This window comes from Aplysia californica, unplaced genomic scaffold, assembly GCF_000002075.1.
Source record: "Aplysia californica isolate F4 #8 unplaced genomic scaffold, AplCal3.0 scaffold00001, whole genome shotgun sequence".
Taxonomy (NCBI): domain Eukaryota; kingdom Metazoa; phylum Mollusca; class Gastropoda; order Aplysiida; family Aplysiidae; genus Aplysia; species Aplysia californica.
The window spans coordinates 2,624,126-2,644,065 of NW_004797271.1; the positions used below are offsets into that span (position 1 = coordinate 2,624,126).

At 40.4% G+C, this 19,940-nt stretch overlaps 1 protein-coding gene across 1 annotated transcript in view; it reads right to left on the bottom strand.

Moving 5' to 3' along the window:
* Window positions 1–19,940, bottom strand: part of LOC101861549 (serine-rich adhesin for platelets) — a gene marked incomplete at its 3' end in the record, with an annotated part of 100,872 nt that continues 80,932 nt past the window's right edge. Inside the window, 16 exon segments of the mRNA XM_013086136.1 lie at window positions 1–440; window positions 4,582–4,635; window positions 6,235–6,427; window positions 6,984–9,575; window positions 10,108–10,201; window positions 10,748–10,948; window positions 11,218–11,301; window positions 12,666–12,753; window positions 13,011–13,217; window positions 13,829–13,904; window positions 14,469–14,613; window positions 15,116–15,311; window positions 15,622–16,592; window positions 17,339–17,437; window positions 18,509–18,601; window positions 19,201–19,399. Coding sequence (XP_012941590.1) covers window positions 231–440; window positions 4,582–4,635; window positions 6,235–6,427; window positions 6,984–9,575; window positions 10,108–10,201; window positions 10,748–10,948; window positions 11,218–11,301; window positions 12,666–12,753; window positions 13,011–13,217; window positions 13,829–13,904; window positions 14,469–14,613; window positions 15,116–15,311; window positions 15,622–16,592; window positions 17,339–17,437; window positions 18,509–18,601; window positions 19,201–19,399 — 5,502 coding nt within the window.

The following is a 19,940-nucleotide window of genomic DNA, read 5'->3' on the forward strand; positions in this document are numbered from 1 at the left end:
CCCCCCCCCAGTTTATCACCGTTTTCAGATTAGATGCGTTAGGTTCAAGTGGACTCCACTGTATTCCAAATGCTAGTTAATCACAACATGGTCTCCGTGCCATGTTCGTAGTGCAAGTTTTTGCAATGAAGTCGTTGCAAAATTACAGCACAGAACCACAACAGGTGCACGGGGTCTGTGGAAAAACATTTGTACGATAACCAAGGCGCTTGCAAGATGCGAGCATTGCTTCATGAAGAGAGTTTGCTGCTGGGCTCCTGCTGTGCTGTTGCTGACTTGCTGCTGCCGCTGGGATCCTGCGCTGATGACTTGCTGCTGCTGCTACCGCTGCCACTGTCTGAGTTGCGTTTGAGTTGTGCTGCTGACAGGATTGGCTGCCGCGCTCGGGCGGGACTAGGAGTGCGAGAGCGGAGGTGAGGACGAGGCCTGGCAGGTGTCTCCTGATGGAGAAAAACAACAACAACAACAAAATTAGTCTTTTTCTTTGTGTTACTCTACTAGCTCTCAGGGGTAGGTGATTGCTGGCTCTTCAACACGCAGTGCAACTGATATGATCATTTTCCCCTACTTTGTAGGACCTCTTGAAATGTAAAAAACAATAGTTTAAACAAACTCTGTTTTGAAGACTTTTAAAATTTGTTTCAAGAGAAAAAAGAGACTTCATGTATTACCAAAAATATAAACAGTGTTTAGATAAGTATAAGTCTCACCAGCGATAATTTGTGGCTACCTTCAGAGGGGAAACCAAGAAACTGAAGGGCCTATTCACTTTCTAGAACAATGGTTCTTTACATGGGTTCAGTTAAACCTCATGGGTCCGGAGAGTCGGTCTCAAGGATTTAGTAGGGGTTGGCACACACACACACAAACACACACGCACACACATACTTGTGTGTATGTGTGTAAGTTTATGTGTGCCTGTGCCTGTGTCTTGATCCCCCAGTTTTGGACCAATAACAACAACTGCTAATATTATTTTTTTTTATTTCTTCAGATAAAGGTGCAAAAAAGTATAACGGGGCCTATCAACAGAAATACAAATTGAAACAATTTCTTAAATGCTGATGGAAACGAGGGCTCTTTGAGCTACAAGCGAAACATTGTTGAGCCACAATGAGTCTCAGAAATGCACAAATCTTTTTCACAGTGCGACTGGATGTAATATAGTCGTGTAAATATAATAATTATAGTTTGACTTTCCTTATGGTAAGTAAAATATTTTTAAAAGTTTATTGTATATAGACAAAGTGTTAAGTGTTCACTACAAAGGAGTCCACTTAAACCTAACATGGTTAATCTGAAAACAGTGATATACAAAAAGAAAATAACAAAATTCCAAGTTTTTTTTCTTCTATACGAGCAACCTCTTTAAACCAAAATCCCAGCTGTACAAAGACAATCTATAATTCAATCTGTTATTCATCATGCCATTAAATAAAAAGTCTGAGAATGCATTTTCGTCTACCTCAAAAATTGCTTGAAGTATCTTGTTCTATTGAGCAGATATTTAAGGAAGAGCTAGACGTGATTTTATCAATAACAAAAATCAGAGAAAAAAACTAAGCAAGTGATAATCCTATCCAAATGAGAATTAATTGATCAAATCAATCTCCACTCAGGCTATATTCTCTACAATAACGGACAAGCAGTCAAGAATCTTAAAACAGCATAACTAATTATATGATCTGATGCTGGCTGACATTTTAGACACCACACACAAAAAAGCAATAAATCTTATTAGTGCGTTTCAATAAAAGAGAACATTTTAGTTGTAGGAAGGATTAAAATCTTGTAAAAGGGAGATTTCACTGAAGAAAACATTACTTTGAATTATCATTTCTAAGTAACAACTATTTTTTAAAAATTTTGGTGAAAAAAAAACAAGAAAGAAAACAAAGAAAACAAAACCAATGGTCTGGCTTCTTATTTATAAAGAATCCTAGAGAACAATGGGTTTTTTTTAAAACACAAAACCTTAGGATAACATCCAATGGCTCTGTATAATCTTTTATGCCATGCTAGACACAGAAAGCTTTTTATTTCTTTTAAAGGTAGGGAACTTAATCATGGAAGGACATACACTAAAATATTCCAGGCACAGAGGGGAAAATATGGACCCGACTCAGATTCAAACTTTAGACCATGAAGTGCTTGTCAACCTTTTTATATCCAGCGCTCACTTGGCCAACTTTAAAGAGGCTAAAATTTCAATATGGTACCGCCCAACTACATGTATTTCCAAGTGAGGCATTAAACTTAAACAATACTTGTTACTACTCGGATGATCCCCATCGTCCACCAAAATGAGTATCGCCCAGTTTGACAAGTTCTGCTTAAGACTTTCAAAATGTTGGTCAGTTCGCAATTGAATGTGTCACAGTCGTCAGTATATTTCAATGGCTAGTTTCACTAATCCCAGGACCAATGTCTGCTGTGTGAGCAAAACAGGTGGCATGTAAATCTTTATTGCTGACACACTGAAAAGCATTACTACACTGCAAAAGTTCTAAAGCAAGCTTAGATCAGTTGCATTTACAATTCACTTCAGTTTCACAACACACTTTTGAAAGCAATTCTGTTACAATACACTTTTACTGAATTTACGTTTCCTTATTTTGAATTGTTTATCTTTACTACAAATGGTCAAAAAGTGTAAGTCTGTTGATTATAAAAATACACAGGTCTGGGAAAACTTAAAGGCAAATTTTTGGGGTTAAATTTCGCACGCAATCCTAACTGCACATAAATGAAAACAGAAAATTATTTTAAGCCTCCAAGTTAAAGCTAAACAATCTACAAAAATTACAAGTTTTCTCAATAAAAAAAGGCTTGCTCTACAGACTATAGTAGTAAGGAATATGTCATACTATTGTGGCAAGAAACAGATACACATAATCTATTTTAGGCAGTAGGCATTCATACCCAATACAGTTCTCTCTAAGAGTCTCTAAGAGGGATGATCACGTTTTGCCTGAAGGACGGTGGAGAAGACAGAAACGTTAACAGAGTGATGTTGGAAAGTGGAGATTATAGACACAAAGTAAAACCCTGATAACACAAACTTTTCAAGACCACAGAATTTCTGTGTGTAAAGCAGATTTTTATGTTGTAATGTATAGAATAAAGAGGGAAAACAAAACAAGGGATTTGAAATCCTTTTGTGGTAACAAGAATTTCGTGATAGATAGCTTTGTATTTAACAGAGTCTACTGTATTCAAAGAGTCAGAGGCAAGAGCTTCGTAAAAACATTTTTTGTTGTTGTAAGTACCTACTGCCAGAAAATTTCAGGGACTGAGACCAAAAAGTACATCCAGTATGGTGCTATATAAAGTCTATTATTTTGTTACCAAAGTGTTGATACATTCAAGTGTGATCAGTAGCCCGAGTGATTGTCTTTTCGTGCATGTGTTCTTTGTCAGATATATGAGTGTACACGTATTTGAAAGAATTGTTGTATGTTGAATGGGCCAGTATGCATGAACCGCTGATTTAAATCTTATCCTATTCTGATGCGCATGAAGCCACCAGGAAGAGGGCGCTGTAGAAGTGATCTTTATTGTTATTATTATTATTATTATTTATACACTTATCACACCATTGGGTTCCTACCGCTGGCTTTAATTCAACAAAACACAGGCAGTAATAATCTAGAAAGTGATCATTGTGAATAAACCAGAACCCCCGGATGCCTGGATAGAACATAAGATTTATCATATAATATGTACACACTTTCATTAGCTTAAATCAGAGCTGCAGGCAGCCTTATAAAAAGAACACACTGATGTTTATCAGACATACACACATTAGCTTAAATTATAGACGCAGGCAGCTTTCACTTTGCAGAAACAAAAAGTTATTCTATATAGCGTCACCAAGGCTTATGGGTGGGTGCTGTTCTAAAGGAAAGGTGGGGATTGGAGGAGAGGGGAGTGGTGGGTAGTCAAGATGCCCCAAAACAGCAGAACAAAAGTGCATAGTGAACAAGGAGTGCACAATTTGACTAAAGTGACAGTTTCTCCTTGTGCAACACACATGTGTGGCATTGTGGTGAAATCAGGTACTCATCCAAATAATATTTTTTTAAACCCACGTTTTCCTCCCACTGAGCAATTTTTAAAGATTAAAATATTTTTGGGGGGTTCCGTGCCCTTTATGTCCATTTGAAAACACATTTCTGTGTGGATCTTACTGTAAACCATGGATGAAAGGCAAAGCAAATGTAAATTTGGTTTCCCAAAACACTGAAGCTCTGGAAGGCACCAAACTTTGCAGCCATTTTCTTGCTAATTTTACCTCTGACCCTCACCTCCATCAGTTGCAAACATCTTGACTTCACTTCAAATCAAGATAGATGGGTATTTTTTTCCACCAAAAGCAAGACAAATATAAACAAGCTTTCAGATCATACCAATAACTCCTTATGCCCAAAAACTGATGAGTGCCTGATTCCATTGTGTTGTGACACATAGTTTTTATCTTTTATGTTCTCTTGTGCAACACATATCTTCTAGGTGCTCTCAAAGCATCTTTCAGTCTTAGGACAAAACAAAGCAAAAGCGAGGAAAGGGCCGAGAACTTACTGAGTGAGTCTGGGTCTGAGAGACGGTTTGCTCATCGGCTTTAGGGGAGATATCCTGGGGAGTGAAGTGAAGGAGCCTGGTGAGAGGCGTGTGATCATGTGATTGAGAGAAAAGAGAGAAAGAGAGAGAGAGAGAAATTGGGAGAGAGAAAAGAGAGAAGGATACGGAAGAAGGAAAAAGAGAAGAACAAAAAGAGAGTGAGAGATAAAGGAAGAGAGCTGGAAAGACAGAGACAGAGAGAAATAAAGACAAAGAAATAGAGATAGATAGATAAATAGAGACAGAAAGAAAGAGAGAGAGGTAGAGACAGATAAATAGAGACAGATAAATAGAGACAGAAAGAGAGACAGAAAGAGACAGAAAGAGAGAGAAAGAGAGAGAAAGAGAGAGAGAGAGAGAGAGAGAAAGAGACTGATACAGTGTGTCATGTGACCATGCAGTGAACAGAGTGAAAAGCAAAGCAAAATAATTATAAAAGTAAAGAGCCCATTCATTTAGAGTGAACAGAACTGTGAGTACAAACATAGGAAAAATATATATGTCCCTATTCCCCTTGACATGGAACAATAAGCACATCTTTCCAATTGCAAATATAGGAATGTTGGTAAGAAAAATTTCTGTCTCTCTCCCTCTATTTGTCTCTCTCCCTTCCTTTATCCGTCCGTCCCTCCCCCTCTCTCTCTTTCTCTCTCTCTCTCTTTCCCCCTCTCTCCTCCCTTCTCTCTCTCTCCCCTTCTCTCATTCTCCAATTTCTTATTATTCCTCTTTCTCCCTCCGTTCTCTTTATATCTCACTTAATTTATTTTTTGTCTCTTTCTCTATGTCTTCTTTCTTCTTTTAATTAGTAACCAAAAAGATCTTTCCCCAAACGTTAACTAAACTAAAAAAAAAAAAAGCCCTGAGACCTAGACGTAATATAGAAACCGCTGAATCAAAAACGAAATCACAGGACAAAAATACGTTCAGAATTCTAAAACAGCACAGTCGAACCCGTCCATAACAACCACCCATTATCGAGAAGAAATGTGGTCATCTTTCAGAGGTCCTTTTGGACAGTGCCAATATCATGCATAGAAAAAAGCAAAGGGGCAAGAGGGAAATGGTCATTTGTGTAGGTAGTTGTCTTGATAGGTGATCATTAGAGCTAGTTCGACTGTATATCATTTCTACTAGTTTATGTCACAAACATGCTCTCCTTATACATGTGTGGCTTGTGGTGAAATCAGGTGCTCGTCAAATTAACGGAATTCGAAGAAACCAGTAGCTTTGACGTTTCCAAGGAGACTCAAATTTTGGAATCCACCAAACTTGAATGGCCATTTTCTCCCTTAATTTACTTTTGACACCAGGCGACTCCCACCTCCTTCAGTCGCTATTATCTCCACTTCAAGATAGATGGGTATTTTTTTTAATGAAGGCAAGGCAAATGAACAGGATTTAAGATTATATCAAAAACTTCATTTGCCTGAAAATTGAAGTGTGCCTGATTCTACCATCTCGTGACACACATACTTCATACACAGACTATCATTCACCTTAACTTGACATCCAATGATAGAACAAAAAACAAATTGGACTGTTCAATACTATCACCAAACTGTCAAATTAATCTTGGTTAAAACAGACTTGCTGAAGTATGATCTAACAACTTACCTCATTTGACGAAGGTGAGGTTTTGGTGTCTTGGTGTTTCGAAGGCAATAATCCGTGAAATGATTGATTGCGACGGACACTTGAGCTGGACTTTTTCATCACTGCCCCCTCCATGATGATGGGGCTATGGGTTGGACGGGTTGGGTCGACCTCTGAGGGGAGTGACGTTGGTTGTCGGTGGTCGGAAGGTGTTCTGGAATAGACGTAGAGAAGATTGAAGCTTTGAATAAAGGAAGCATGACATATTGTGATAGAAAAATGTAATTAAAGCTATTTGGTTTTCCCATAGCCGAAGACTGATACCCTTAAAAGGCACCTTTTAAAAATAAATCATGACACACCAATATTACACAAAATGTACTCCCCTCAAATTTGCCTTCTTGAAAGTAAGTACACAACTTGAACTTTTCTTCACACAGAGAGGAACAATAGGTTAACACAAAAAGTTTGCTTCAAAGAGGTAATCGGATTGAAAAAAAGAAAGTATAAATGATCTATCAAAATAAACAATACACATTTGCATTTGAGCACAGACATTCAAGTTATATCTCACTATTAGTTCCTGCGGGTGTGCAGATGGTGTAACTGCTTCTCCCACCCCCATCCTTAGATTGCTTCAACTTGATGTACTGTACCCACTCAAAGATCATATAAATAAAGCAGGGCACAGAAGTGGATTAGAAAAAACAAGACCCCATCACACTCTTGTTTTGAAAAGTGACATATGACGGGGTCTTACACTGACTCACCTTCTGTGTCCTCGCCGAGAATGCCGACTGTCGTCAGAATGACTTCCTGAGGAGCTCTCATTCGGGGCTCTGGGCGGGAGCTGTGACCCAGCATCAGAAGCACCGCCTTCCACATCGCTCTCACTGTGGTTCCGTGACCTTCGACCTGACTGCCTCTCATCGTCTGAGAGCTGTTTCAAACTAGCAGTGTCGCTGCTGTCTTCTGGGTTGGATTTTTTCCTCATCAGCGACTCCTTTGTCTCCCTAACTGCAGTGGAGTTGTTCTTGGTGATATTCTCCAGATTTTGAAGCAGGTTGCACTTCCCGCTGCGAGAATGACCTGACTCGCTGCTAGACCCCCGCCCAATATCTTTTGCCGAACCAATAGACTGACTTCTACGGCAGCTGACAGAAGGGGACGAACTATGACCTGCTTCAACAACCACTGTCTGAGTCTGGGCAGAGTCTTGCTCATTTTCTTCGCGAATACTTTCAGGTAGAGATTCATTGCTCGGTGATTTTCTGGAGGTGTCGGTGCGGGCACTGCCGGGGAGAGATTCGTTACTGTGAGAACGTTTGGACGTGTCCGTCCTAACACTCATGAGAGACTCGCTGCTCTGTGTTCTCTTTGAGCTTTCTCCCCTAGAACTGCCCCCCGACACAAGAGACTCGTTGCTGATGGTGCGTTTTGACACATCTCCTCGGTAACTGCCAGGTAAAGATTCTATGCTGGGCGACTTTTTGTGGATCTCCGATTTAGAACCATTATGGCTATCATCGCTGCGACCGCTGAGAGAGTTGAGAGAGCTGGATTTGTTCAGAATCTTAGCCTTTTGCTCCATCATTAGCTCAGCTACGGATAATCTCGTTTTCTCTTCCCCACCGTCTGACTTGTCCATGCCAACAATGAGAGGACTGTTAGGTCGGCTGCCAGATGAATGTCTACGACGTCCATCCAACACTGGTCTGCCCGAACTCCCATCCTTGACCTCTGACATGGCTGAATGAGCTCCATCATCTTCTGACTTTTGATGGCCACCATAGCCATCAACACTGCGACCCCTGTTTTCTTCCAAGACATTGGATTCCTTTCTATCTTCTCTCTCACCTGCCATAATAATATAATCTTGGGTCCAGTTAGATGTGGGTGTGTGCAAGTCTCTACTTCGTTTTCGTCTGTGTCCACGAGTCTTTGTTGATGAGTCTGAGCTCCCTCCCCCGTCTCCATCTTTCTTTGATGAATCTCGAGCTTCCTGCCCCCCCGATGAGGTCTTCTCACTTTGCCTTTCCCATCTATTACCCGATTTCAAAGCCTCATTAGTTGACATGCTATCAAGCTCTGACACAACTTTACCACCTCCTGAAGCAATGGCCAATTCTGGTGTTGATTTGCTTTTTTCTGGATGAAGCTGATAATCTCTACTCCGCGTTCGCCTGTGACCTCGGCTTCCACTGCTTGGGCTTCCATGTGCTTTCTCTTGAGAATCATCTTGCCCATAAGCTTTCCTAGCCAGAACCGACTCTGCAATTGCATTGACACTCTCTAAAAAAGACTTAGCCTTATCAACTGTGAAGGTTTCTGACATGCTAGAAGACTGACTTGCTGCCTGTCTGTTTTGCTCAAGGTTTCCACAAGGTGGTGATACTTTGAAAGATGGACTTTCAGTTCCAGCCTTAGGGGAAATTCTGACTCTACTTTCAGTATCCATACCAGGGGAGGGAAAGGCGTTAGGGGAGCTCGCTTTTCCAGTTTCAATCATTACACTCCCAGAACCAAGTTCTCTTTTTCTAAGATGAAAGGTTGGAGACTCGCGTCTCCCTGAGCCAGAAGGTGGTGACTCTCGTTTCTTGCTGGGAGAATTTTTTTTGCCAGGGACAGTAACAACAGCAGTACCCCTGACTTCATCTTCAGCATGCTGTTGCTGTGGCTGCTGTTTATGTTCTGACAGCTTTCCTGGGCTTGGTGGGGGTACTGGGTTGTGTCTGGGTGCTTCCCCTGACGACAAATTTCTGTTTCTGTCTCTGACATGTAGAGGAGACTCAGGAAGTCTTCTGGAACCTTCTTTGCGCTGCCCACCGGAGGAAGTCGCATGAGCTAGCACTGGTTGGTCCTGTTGAGGCCCAGCTTGTTTGTGTGTGTCAAAAGCCCCTGCAGACGGGCTACTCTCCTTTGAGTTTGTCATGTCAGCTGGGCTTTCCCCCGAGAAGTCATAACCCTTCTGTAAGTCTTTGCTTCTGGTGCGCCGGTGAGTGTGGAGTTTTGGATGGGTCAAAATTGCAAAACGTCCTTCACTGGCTGAGTTGTTAGTGTTCTGACCCTCCAGACTCTCAGATTGTAGCTCTGCGAAGCTCTGTTGGTCTTCCTGATAGTGAGCCAAGGATCGTGAGTTCTTTTTTTTATCCCCAGGTCGAGGCGACTTGCGATATTTTTTGTGCTTACGTCTGACTTTCTCTGAGTTCTCGGCTGAGTCAATCTCCTTCTCACTGTCGTTGCAGCTATCACTGCCACTACTGGCAGAGTATTTCAGTCTCTCCTGTCCTTTGGCCAATTTAGCCATGATAATATTGGATTCGAAGGACTCTCCAAACCCAGACAAGGCCTTCACATAGAACCTGTGGAGGGAAGGGAAAGAATTGTAGTTTTCTGTACACAAGGCGATAACATGTCAGAAAATTCATTTTGTTTAACATCTGATATAATGTCAAGCACACATAAAACTAAGAGATTCTAAAAATTTAAATATATCAGGTCAACAACAGTAGAAAATTAAACAGTAAAATATCAAAAACACAAAGAGTATAGGTTTACACTGAATATTGTAGTCTCAAGGATTTAATTTTGCAATTCAGAAACTTTTTATTTAAAAGATCTCAACAGTAAACATTTTACAAATCTCCTTTCCATCATTACACTATGGGCACAATTATCATTCGAAGGGTTCATTTATTTCCTCTCTTATAAGTAATGAAATTAACTGACATTTTAAAAGAAAACACTCCACAAAACCAAATGCTTCACCAGGACCTTCATGTTTTCTGAACGTTTCGAATGAAATTCAGAAGAAAAAAAAAATTTACATCTGCCCCTGTGAGTAATAAACGATACAAAATTTTCATAATGAAAAAATGGTTAACATTATCATACTTATAAGTCGTTGATGGATTCAGTCCCTCAACTAAGGCTGAAGTTCTCTGGCATATGAAGGCTTTTAGCTGATCATTCACATAAATCCTGTATCCTGGGGAATAGATTCAAAGAATGATCTCAACAACTGTTATATTTTAAATGTTGACTGTGCCCTATGCTTGAGCATCAAAAATGCCAAACCATGTAACATCATTATACTTGCTTCTGGAAATGAAAAAAAAAATGTACCTCTTGACCTCATATTATATTCCACAATTACATGTGGGTTTTTTTTATGATACATCTAAAACTGTATTTATCTCATTTGACAAATTATATAATTTCATAGAACGATGTTTTCCAATAGTTTAAGACACTAGCAAAGGAGGGAGGTTAAAACCCTTTGAGTATGTAGCAGACACATACATGCGTCTGACTAGCGGCAGAGTAAGGGCAACATTTCGGGGTAACAGCCAACAGATACAAATCAGAAACACGAGTTTGCATTATAATTCAGAGTAAGCACAAGTTAAGCAGGTTCTTTACGTGCGATGATCCAAGTAACTTACCACTACAACCCAGACACAAATAAAAAAAGATTATGGAAGGACAATAACTGGACAGGGTGAAAGACAGACAAACCAAACCACTGGCTCACCAATGATGTGGCGGTTTCCCTCCTCCTCCATATCTCGACCGGAACAGGAGGAAGGTTGCCATGACAACATGAGTGTGGAACGGTTCAAGTGTCGTAACTGCAGCTGCCTGGGTGGTGTGGGTGCACCCTGCACAGGAACCTGCAGGAAGTAGGACTCCTCCTCTTCCGATGGGTAGGGGGAGAGGGAGTGAGGGATGCAACCTGGGAGAGAGATATAATAATAATAATAATAATAATAATAATAATAATAATTTTAAAAATGTATGTGTGTGTGCCTGTGCGTCTGCATGTGCGCATGCAACTGCGTGTGTACACACACACACACACACACACACACACACACACACACACACACACACACACACACACACACATATATATATATAAAATATATACTCGTAAATGAGGACTTCGACTAAAAATAACTAATCTTGAGAGCACTTTATGTGTGAGGTGATATGTGAACTCACCCCAGTGACAGGCCTCGTCTGTACTGTGAGTGCCCTCTGGAGGGTGGTCGTGGAACGGGGTCACGGCGACAGTGTCAGACTGGTCTGAAGCCAGAAAAACAGAGAGAATGATGTTTTGTGAGGGAGGTGAGCACTTTGTGCATCTTTCACAACCAGTGCACACTGAGAACCACATTCATTTGACTGAGTTGGGGCCAGCCAGATTTTCTTTCTCTGATGGGGTAAAAGCTACAGTTCTCTCTCTCTCTCTCTCTTCTGGCGCTGTGGCTTCATAAACGGTCAGCGATGCCGACAGCACGCAAGAACTCAACACTCGCCCGGAGGTCCTTAAAAAGCTACAGTTCTGGCCTTGTTTGACCAAATTCAACTGTGACTTTCAAAGTCAAGAGTGTTTGTTTTTCAAAGTCGCAAGTTGAATTAGTTGTATTGTGCCGAAATGGAAACTTTGGCCCCTTCATAAAGGAAAATGTGGCTGGCCCCAACTCAATTTGATTGGCACTGGGTATAAAAATGGTCTTGTTAAGTACAGTTCACTCTACAAGAACATTTCAAACGATCGCCAAACAATAGAATGGTCATAATTGAACAGAAAACTTTTTTTTACAGGCATCAACATTCCAAATAAAACAGTTCAATTTGTAAATGAGATAACAGACATTGAAGAGCATTGTACAAAAAAAAATCAGTGTGACCCGAAATTTAAAAAATGATCTCAAAATCCAAGAATAGGCTCCCACAGTTCAACGCGAACTTCCTTGGCTACCAGGCTCATTTATTTTGAGCATATTAAACCCTCAGGAGACATTTGTATCATAAGATCATGTGAGGCAGATAATGTTACTAGTTATTCACATATTCCATCTCTAGAGATTACTTTGTACCCATTTGTAAGTGCGAGAATATCTTGGTCTCACTGGTAAAATAGAAGGCAAAAGTGTGAGCCTGCTCACGCAAGTTCTAGAAAATAGGGAAAAGTAATTTTCTACAGAATACGACACTCTACCCACAAAAGCTATCCACTGTGAATACAATGCTTACTTCATATCATTCGGAGAGACAGAGCACCGATCTTCTCGCAAGAATAACTTACTCTGTGACAAGGAGTGCCTCTAACTAATAATAATACATGTAGTTCATCTGTTAATGTCTGATGATGACCAATGCAACTGCAGAGGAGAATATTTTTTAAGTGAAATAGAAGAATTAAAGGTTAAGATGACTAGTGGCTTCTGTTATCGCCAATGAGGCCAATTCAACCGCATTCTTCTATCGCCTAAGGTAGGTTTGAGGGGAATAGACGACAAAGAAAAGTGATAGATATTTTTCAGGCAGATATTTGACTTAACTCTCTCACTTAGATACAATGTATCTGATGGCAAGATGAAGACAAAATGATCAGATTGATATCTAAGTGCAGGAGGTTGTTAGAATAGAGAAAAGGTACTGACCTGTGAGATCAAAGTTAGCACCGTCAAGGCTGTTGGAGCGGAAAACTGCGGAGGAAACAGACTCCAAGGCTTCTTGTAACTGTGTCACCTGGAAACAATAAAAGTAGTTCTTATAGCCTGAGTCTGAGTAACTTTCGAACTAATCCATCATGGCATTTCTGTACCAAACCAGTATGTGAAAAAACCCAATGTGAATGCACCAATAAAAAGTCAATGTAAAATAAAATCATTGTGAAAAAAAAAAAAGAGTCTATGAAGGCTTTCCTCATTTATTGAAAACAAAAATAACAGACTTAGGCCAAAAAGGCAAGACATTGCTAATACGTTCGGCCAGTGCAAACACACCTGACTCTGTAGACCAGCACATGTCCGCTCAAGATCCTGTGTGCGGTTGAGTTCACTGTAGCCTGAGGTGGTTACCGCCTGTGACAAGGTGGATGCTGCGGTGGTGGTGGGGCTGAAACTTGTGGTAGTGTTTGCCCCACTGCTGTGACCACCAGTGCTGTTGAGGTCTTTTGTGGAGGACAGGTTCTGAGATTTGAGCACTTGTACCTGGGAAAAAGGCCAGAGACAATAAACAACACCATTCCAGCCATTCTAAAGCCCCACTGTTACTATTCTCTAAGGCAGGGGTCATCAAATTGCCACCCAAAGGCCAGATCTGGCCTGCAACATCAGTTTGTCTGGTCTGCCGTCATCCCAACACGTGGGCTGAAATCATAATTTTTTCTTGTGTATTTAATCTGAATTGTTAAAAAATTTAATCAAAAACATAGTTAAGGATCTTCCAGGAGCCTATCAACAGTACATCTCCCTTATGAATGTCTAAGCACCACCAGTTCTCCCCCATTTCTTCAGTTCTTCAGTCTCTATTGCTTCATCAGGGAGAATGACTTTCTGCTTTGAGTTGTGCCTGTAGAGCTATACAGTCAAACCTGCTCCGACCGCCACCTATGTAAGACAATCATCTGTACAAATAGCCACTTCCACTTTTATTCTCCCTCACATTTTTTTTTTTACATTATAACGACATTGTAAGACGTACGCCAGTCTAAAATGGCCATTTTTGTCTTCGAAAAATGTGGCTATCTTAGACAATTTTGACTGTATTTCAAAACAAAAAACTTAACATTCTTCAAAGAAATCAGCAAAGCATTCTGTACCTCATGATAAAGAAGCCGAATGGCCTCCATTTGTAAAATGCGTAGTCGTTTTTCCTCTTCATACAGCTTTCGATTCCTGAAAAGATAATAGAAAAAACAAGAATAGTACTTTGATATTTTCTTGTTCCACTTAACAGTACCCGCAAACATACACACATACAAAAAGACATTCTCTAAAGTAGAATATCTTCTGAAATCTTAGTAGAATAATGTGGTCCATAACATGTTGATGCAAATGTTGTTCAAAAACAGCACAGACACCATGCTCACTAGCACATATACACACACATAGGCACACACACACATATACAGGCAGTAGAATATTCTAATGGATCTTGCCCTTTTAGAATAAAGTGATATATAACCTGTTTTCATAAATGTTGCTCAAACAACACACATGCATACATTAATACATGCATGCAAATACACACATGCACATACTTGATCTATTAAGCTCAGTCATATCTGAGATGGGCTTTTAAAAATCAGCCTCTTAAGTAATTTTACAATCTTGAGACAAGTGTTTATATAATTCCATGGCTGGATGCAACACTTAAAACAAACGCCATTTTGCAATTTGAGGTTTCAAGCAAGCCACTGATTTCAACACAAGCACAAGCAAGCCCAAGAAGTAGCATACCTTTCCAGATCCTTCCTTAACAGCATGATGTGGTCTTCTGCCCTTCTGGCTCGGATTTCTTTCCGGATGGAAATGACCCTAGCGTTGTTCTCTCGAGCCCAGTAACCGCGCCAGAAGGACTGGATCAGCGTGGCTGCTTTATCATCTTCAAGAAGGGAAAAGAAAGGCTCCAAATGATTTTCTTTACACATGGGGACAAGAAAGAGATAGAGAGGAAGGGGAACATATCATATATTTCCTTGTCCCCATGTGTGTGAGAGATCACTTACATAATGTATCATTGTATATTGTGAAACACTATGTGAAGGAACTGTAAAGAGCCTAGACATACACTGTATGGGAGTGGGCACTATGGAATGGATCTTCATTATTATCATTCTGGACTTGCGTCTCCTTACAGACAGTACTCTAGTCTTGTTTCAAAATTCTAATGGTAACTGATTTGAACTTTTCTCAAGTATCTTGTTTGAGTAAAGAGAGAAACACATTGACACAAAAATGGTCATTTAGTACTGGAAAAAAGTAAGACAGTAAAAACAGAGAGAAAGTAAAGAAGTAGGACCTATCAGTGGCGCCCTCCAACCACCCACCTTGTAAGGCATCAAACTCAATCAAACAAAACAAAACAAACAAAAGCAAAGACGCACCGTGACTAGTATGTCTCTGCGAATCCTCCAAGACGGCATCACTGGCCGGCCGAGACAGGAAGCCAGAGTCTCGGACACTTCCAGTCGAGATGCCCCCACCTTTCTTGAGTTCCATGCGCTCCAGATTCAACCTCCCCTTCATCTGCTTGGATTCCCCTGCTTGGGGGGAGATGGTGACCCCATCGCCTCCTCCCTTCTGTCGAAAGATATCACAGATCAGGTATTAGTAAGTGTTTTACGACACTCGCAACACAATTAGGTTATATACGTGCCGAAGAATAGAGGTAATACAAGAGAGTAACAAACACGAAAAAGAATGAGGAGAGATAAGGATGATAGATGTTCAATAGGAAAGAAGGAGCAAACCACACCAGAGCATCTGCCAACCACACACAAGGACAGGTCGGATGAGATAAAGTAGGTCAGTGGGTGGTTGTATTTATTGTACTCATCCCCCCCCCCCCACTCCTTTATAAACACACACAAACAGAAAAACAGTAAAGTACCTCCAAGAAACCTCCCGAGGATGTATCTTTAACCTCTGCAGCTGTGATCACTCCGGTTGCTTTTATGGCTGGATTCCTCATCTGCCGAGCCCGTGAAACAGCTGAGGCAGCCATACTGGATGCTGTAGTTGTAGTTGTGGTGGTGCTGGTGCTGCCAGAAGTTTTCATAGTGCTGCTGCTGTTGTTCCCAGCTGCTGCTGTTGCTGTGGCTGATCGTGCCCTGAGTGCTGTGGCTACTACTGACCGTTGTCTTGCACTGCTGTCTGCACTCGAGTTTCCAGGAAACTTTACAGCTTTTTTATTTCCAGCAATATTCCGGATCAAGGAAAGTTTATCTTTCGGAGCGGCATCAGAACTCGTTCCTGACTCAGTTTTCGGAAAATCTCCCTTCACACCTGTTGCATGTCCCACAGAAATCTGTTGTTGAGAAGTCTGCGACTTTGTAAAGTTGTCCTGAGTACCTGAGTCCTCTCTTCCTACAACTGCTGTTTTCTTGCGAGGCACGACTGCCTCGCTTTCACTGGTCGTCTGTTCGCTGCTCGAGTCGTAGTCCTGACTGCATGCTGTAGGTGGCTGGCTCTCCTTGTGTGTACTCACACTAGGCTCCGAGTGTGACGATAGAGGCAACGAAATGTCAAAAGTCGGCTTGAAGTTGCTTCTGCCAAAATTCTGGTTCAAAGGCTTGATAGGCCGCTGTTCTAAAGAAGCGTATCTATTTTCTGAAGCAACAGAACGAGACTCAGCTGCCGTTGCCGGTCGTGTGAGGTGGGAGTTCAGCGGTTGTCTAGAGGGGACCGAAGTATTCAGTGAAGATGTCCCGTTGCCAGTTGTCGTGGGCCATGACTGATGCTGCTGGACTTTCCCTGGGGCGGTCAGCGGCCGACGTAAGTTAACTGGACTAGCTGGAACATCAAAGGGGAGGTAAACAGACTCCGACTCAAGCAGGCTCACACTACTTCTGGCATCAGAATCTGGGGAGAAATACAGAAAGGGAACAAATAGAAAACTACACAAAGAAATATATTAAGACAATATAATAATCAGGATACTGCAAGACCCTGTGAGAAGAAAAGCAGCATGATTTTCTTGACATATAGAACTACTGCACTGTCAACACTGTTACATAAAAAAATTCAATGCAAGAACTTTGATTTCACAAAACAACTGAAATAGGAGCATAAAAATATAAATGTTGACATTATGTACAAGCCATGGCAATTCATACTTAAAGCAATTTTTTGCCACAAACAGTTCACATTTCTGAAATGCTCAGGAAATGTAATGCTTTTTGTGAAGAAGCTTTGCCTGAGAGCAACAACTTGAAATAGAAAAGAAAAAATTGGAGCAAACAATACTTGTGAGAGGGTAACCTGCAGGATATTAAATATGCAGAAATATTACCACCTTGCACACAAATGACATTAATTTCTAATGGAAAGGAACCTGTTTGTAATTGATGAGAGAAAGAAAAAAAAAAACCAAACTGTTGTTGACTTTATAAACCAAGGACATCAAGCAATTTTTCAGCCACAAGTCTAGGCAGAGAATTTCTTTTCATCTGTCTTCCTTCCAGAACAAAAAGTAATTTTTCATTTTATTTTAATTTCTATTTTCATACAATATAAAAAATTCCCCCGCCCACCCCCCCACGAACAACAATTTTGACTACAACTTTTGAAAAATTTTCCATGCAGTTTTAGATAGTCTCTCAACATACCATTTGTGACATCTTGAACTGTGAGATCGTCAGCGTGCGTGGCTGGCTGTCTCTCCCTTTCGCCACTGGCCGCTGACCGGATGCTCAGGTCAGCTGGATCTGTGCAAGGATAAACATGGAACTCATTTGTCAAAAACAACCAATCAGCAATCGCCTTTGAGTGTTAAATTTTTTATTTGTTGTTGTCTTTAATGTTATAACTGTTTCTATGTCTTCTGAATTTTCGCCCTCTAAGCTTGATATTATGTTGCTAAAAGTGCATGTCATCAAAAAGTTGTTTGACTGTGGCTGTGGTGAGTGAGGGGCTGACTACATTCAAATTTTAAGAAAAGGTCAATTTTATTTAGTTAAAAAAACCAAAGTGAATTGTGACAAGAAAAGTATGTTCTCATCTGACTTACTAGATCATACCTCTTAAATAACAGAATAGCTTTTAAAAAGGCATTAGAGTCATATTGCTACCTTAAAATTACAAAGGTCTATCTGCCCAGTGCTTAGTTTAGAGATATTTGACATATAAAATGTTGAATTTCACAACATGTCAAGCTTTTTTAATGCAATTCTTTAAATATCTCGATAACGACTCTGAATAATCTGATATGATTTTTTATTTAGAGATAGAACATTTCGTCTCTGACCTATTGGTCTTAGTAACTCAAAATGGCCAAATATGTCATATAGAACTTTGTAATTTTAAGGTAGCAATAAAACAAGAACCAACTGTGTCCCAATGTTGTGTAATCAGGCGCTCGTCAATTTTTGGGCATGTGGAATTATTGGTATCATCTTAAAGTTTGTTCTATAGTCTTGCTCTGGATGAAAAAAAAGCACCCATTTATCCTGAATAGAAATCAAGATATTTGTGACTGAAGAAGGTGAGGGTCGCCTGGTTTCAGAGGTAAATTTACGAGAAAATGGCCACCAATGTTTGGTAACTTCCATAGTTTGAGAGTCCTTGGAAACTAAAAATTTGCAATCTTTGTGCCTTTAATTAACATATTTCAGTAAAATTCACACAGAAATGTGTTTTAAAATGGACACAAAAGATGTTGAGCCAAAAAACAAAAATTCGATAATTATTGTCAAACCAGCAGAGAAATGGCGTTTTCTTCGATTTCATTATTTTGATGAGCGCCTGATTTCATCACGATGCCTCACAAATTGACTTACTGGCCCAGACAAGACGCCTGCCTTGTTGTTCTCTGCTGGTGTCCACCGACTGAGATGAGAAGACGGAGGAATTTCTTTCCGGGGAGGCAGAATCTGGTGGAAGAGATATTCTGTTTCTAAAGCAACCCACAGCAAAATTTATCTGCTACAGTGTATCTGGATTTTTTTTAGCAGTCAATAAGTCCACATTTCTCTAACATCTAGAAACATTTTAAAAGAAAATATTACCATGTGTGTGGCTGAATTCTTTTCTAAAATATTTTTGTTTGGGATGGTGGAGGGGCGGAAGGGGGGAAACAAAAAATGTATGGGTTAAATATTTAAATTACTTGATAATTATCCAGAATAAATGCAACCTAATCTTAACTCACTGAGGACTTGCATTCGGCAATTGTTTTGGAGCATTTAAAAAAGGAGTCCTTATACAAACATATTTTTGCAATTGTTTTCTTTGTCTGGAACTTAAAATGGAAGGTAACAACAGGCATACTCTGAAATAAGCAAATTCTTCTTGTTTCTCATTTGAATAATAATATGACGGTTTAAAATACGCCGCAACATAGCATTTGGGTCTGCTACAGATCAGACTAATGTGTCTGCTATGTCCTTGAATAGTTCAAATACTGTTTAAATAAAAACCTGAAAGGTTAAGTTGATAAATACACAGTAAATGTATAGCATGCCTTGCTTACCGTTAGACTGTACACTGTACGACCTATCCCCACTGGGCCCTGAGTTCTCGCTCTCAGCTTGAGGAGGCTGCTGTCGATGCTGTTGTTGTGGTTGTTGCTGATGGTGATGGTGATGGTGATGATGTTGCTGTAATTGCTGCTGGTATCTCCGCTGCTGAGAGAGAATCTGACTGAGCTTGGAGTCGTCCTCAGAGCGGAGCTGTAGTAGAAAAGGATTGAGAGATGGGTTATTTTTACTACAGGGTAGGAGAACGAGTTTGAGTTTGAGCTTGCGAAAAAAGAAACACATCGACAAAACAAAGGTCATGCATTTTCTTTTTTTTTTTTTAGATTAAGTAACAGTTTTACCGCACTTGCAAAGTTCCTACGAGGTCTTATAATTTATAAGTGTCCAAGATTAGAGGAGTTGCAAGAGAGTCACAAACACAAGAGAGTCACAAACACAAAAAAAAGGAGGAGAGATAAGGATGATAAATGTTAGCCCGGAAAAAAGGAGCAAATCATACCAGAGCACCAGCTAACCACCCACATTCATATAGTGCAGGGAAAGAGTAAAACAAATAGACAGAAACAACAAAGGGAAAGAAAAGAAGTTGAACCCACACAAGGACACCCTACAGCCACCCGCATTGGGAAACGAAGACTTGTGTATGTTGTACAATTAGTGTGAGTTAAGGACATGGCTTGCTAGTGTGTGTGTGTGTGTGTGTGTGTGTGTGTGTGTGTGTGTGTGTGTGTGT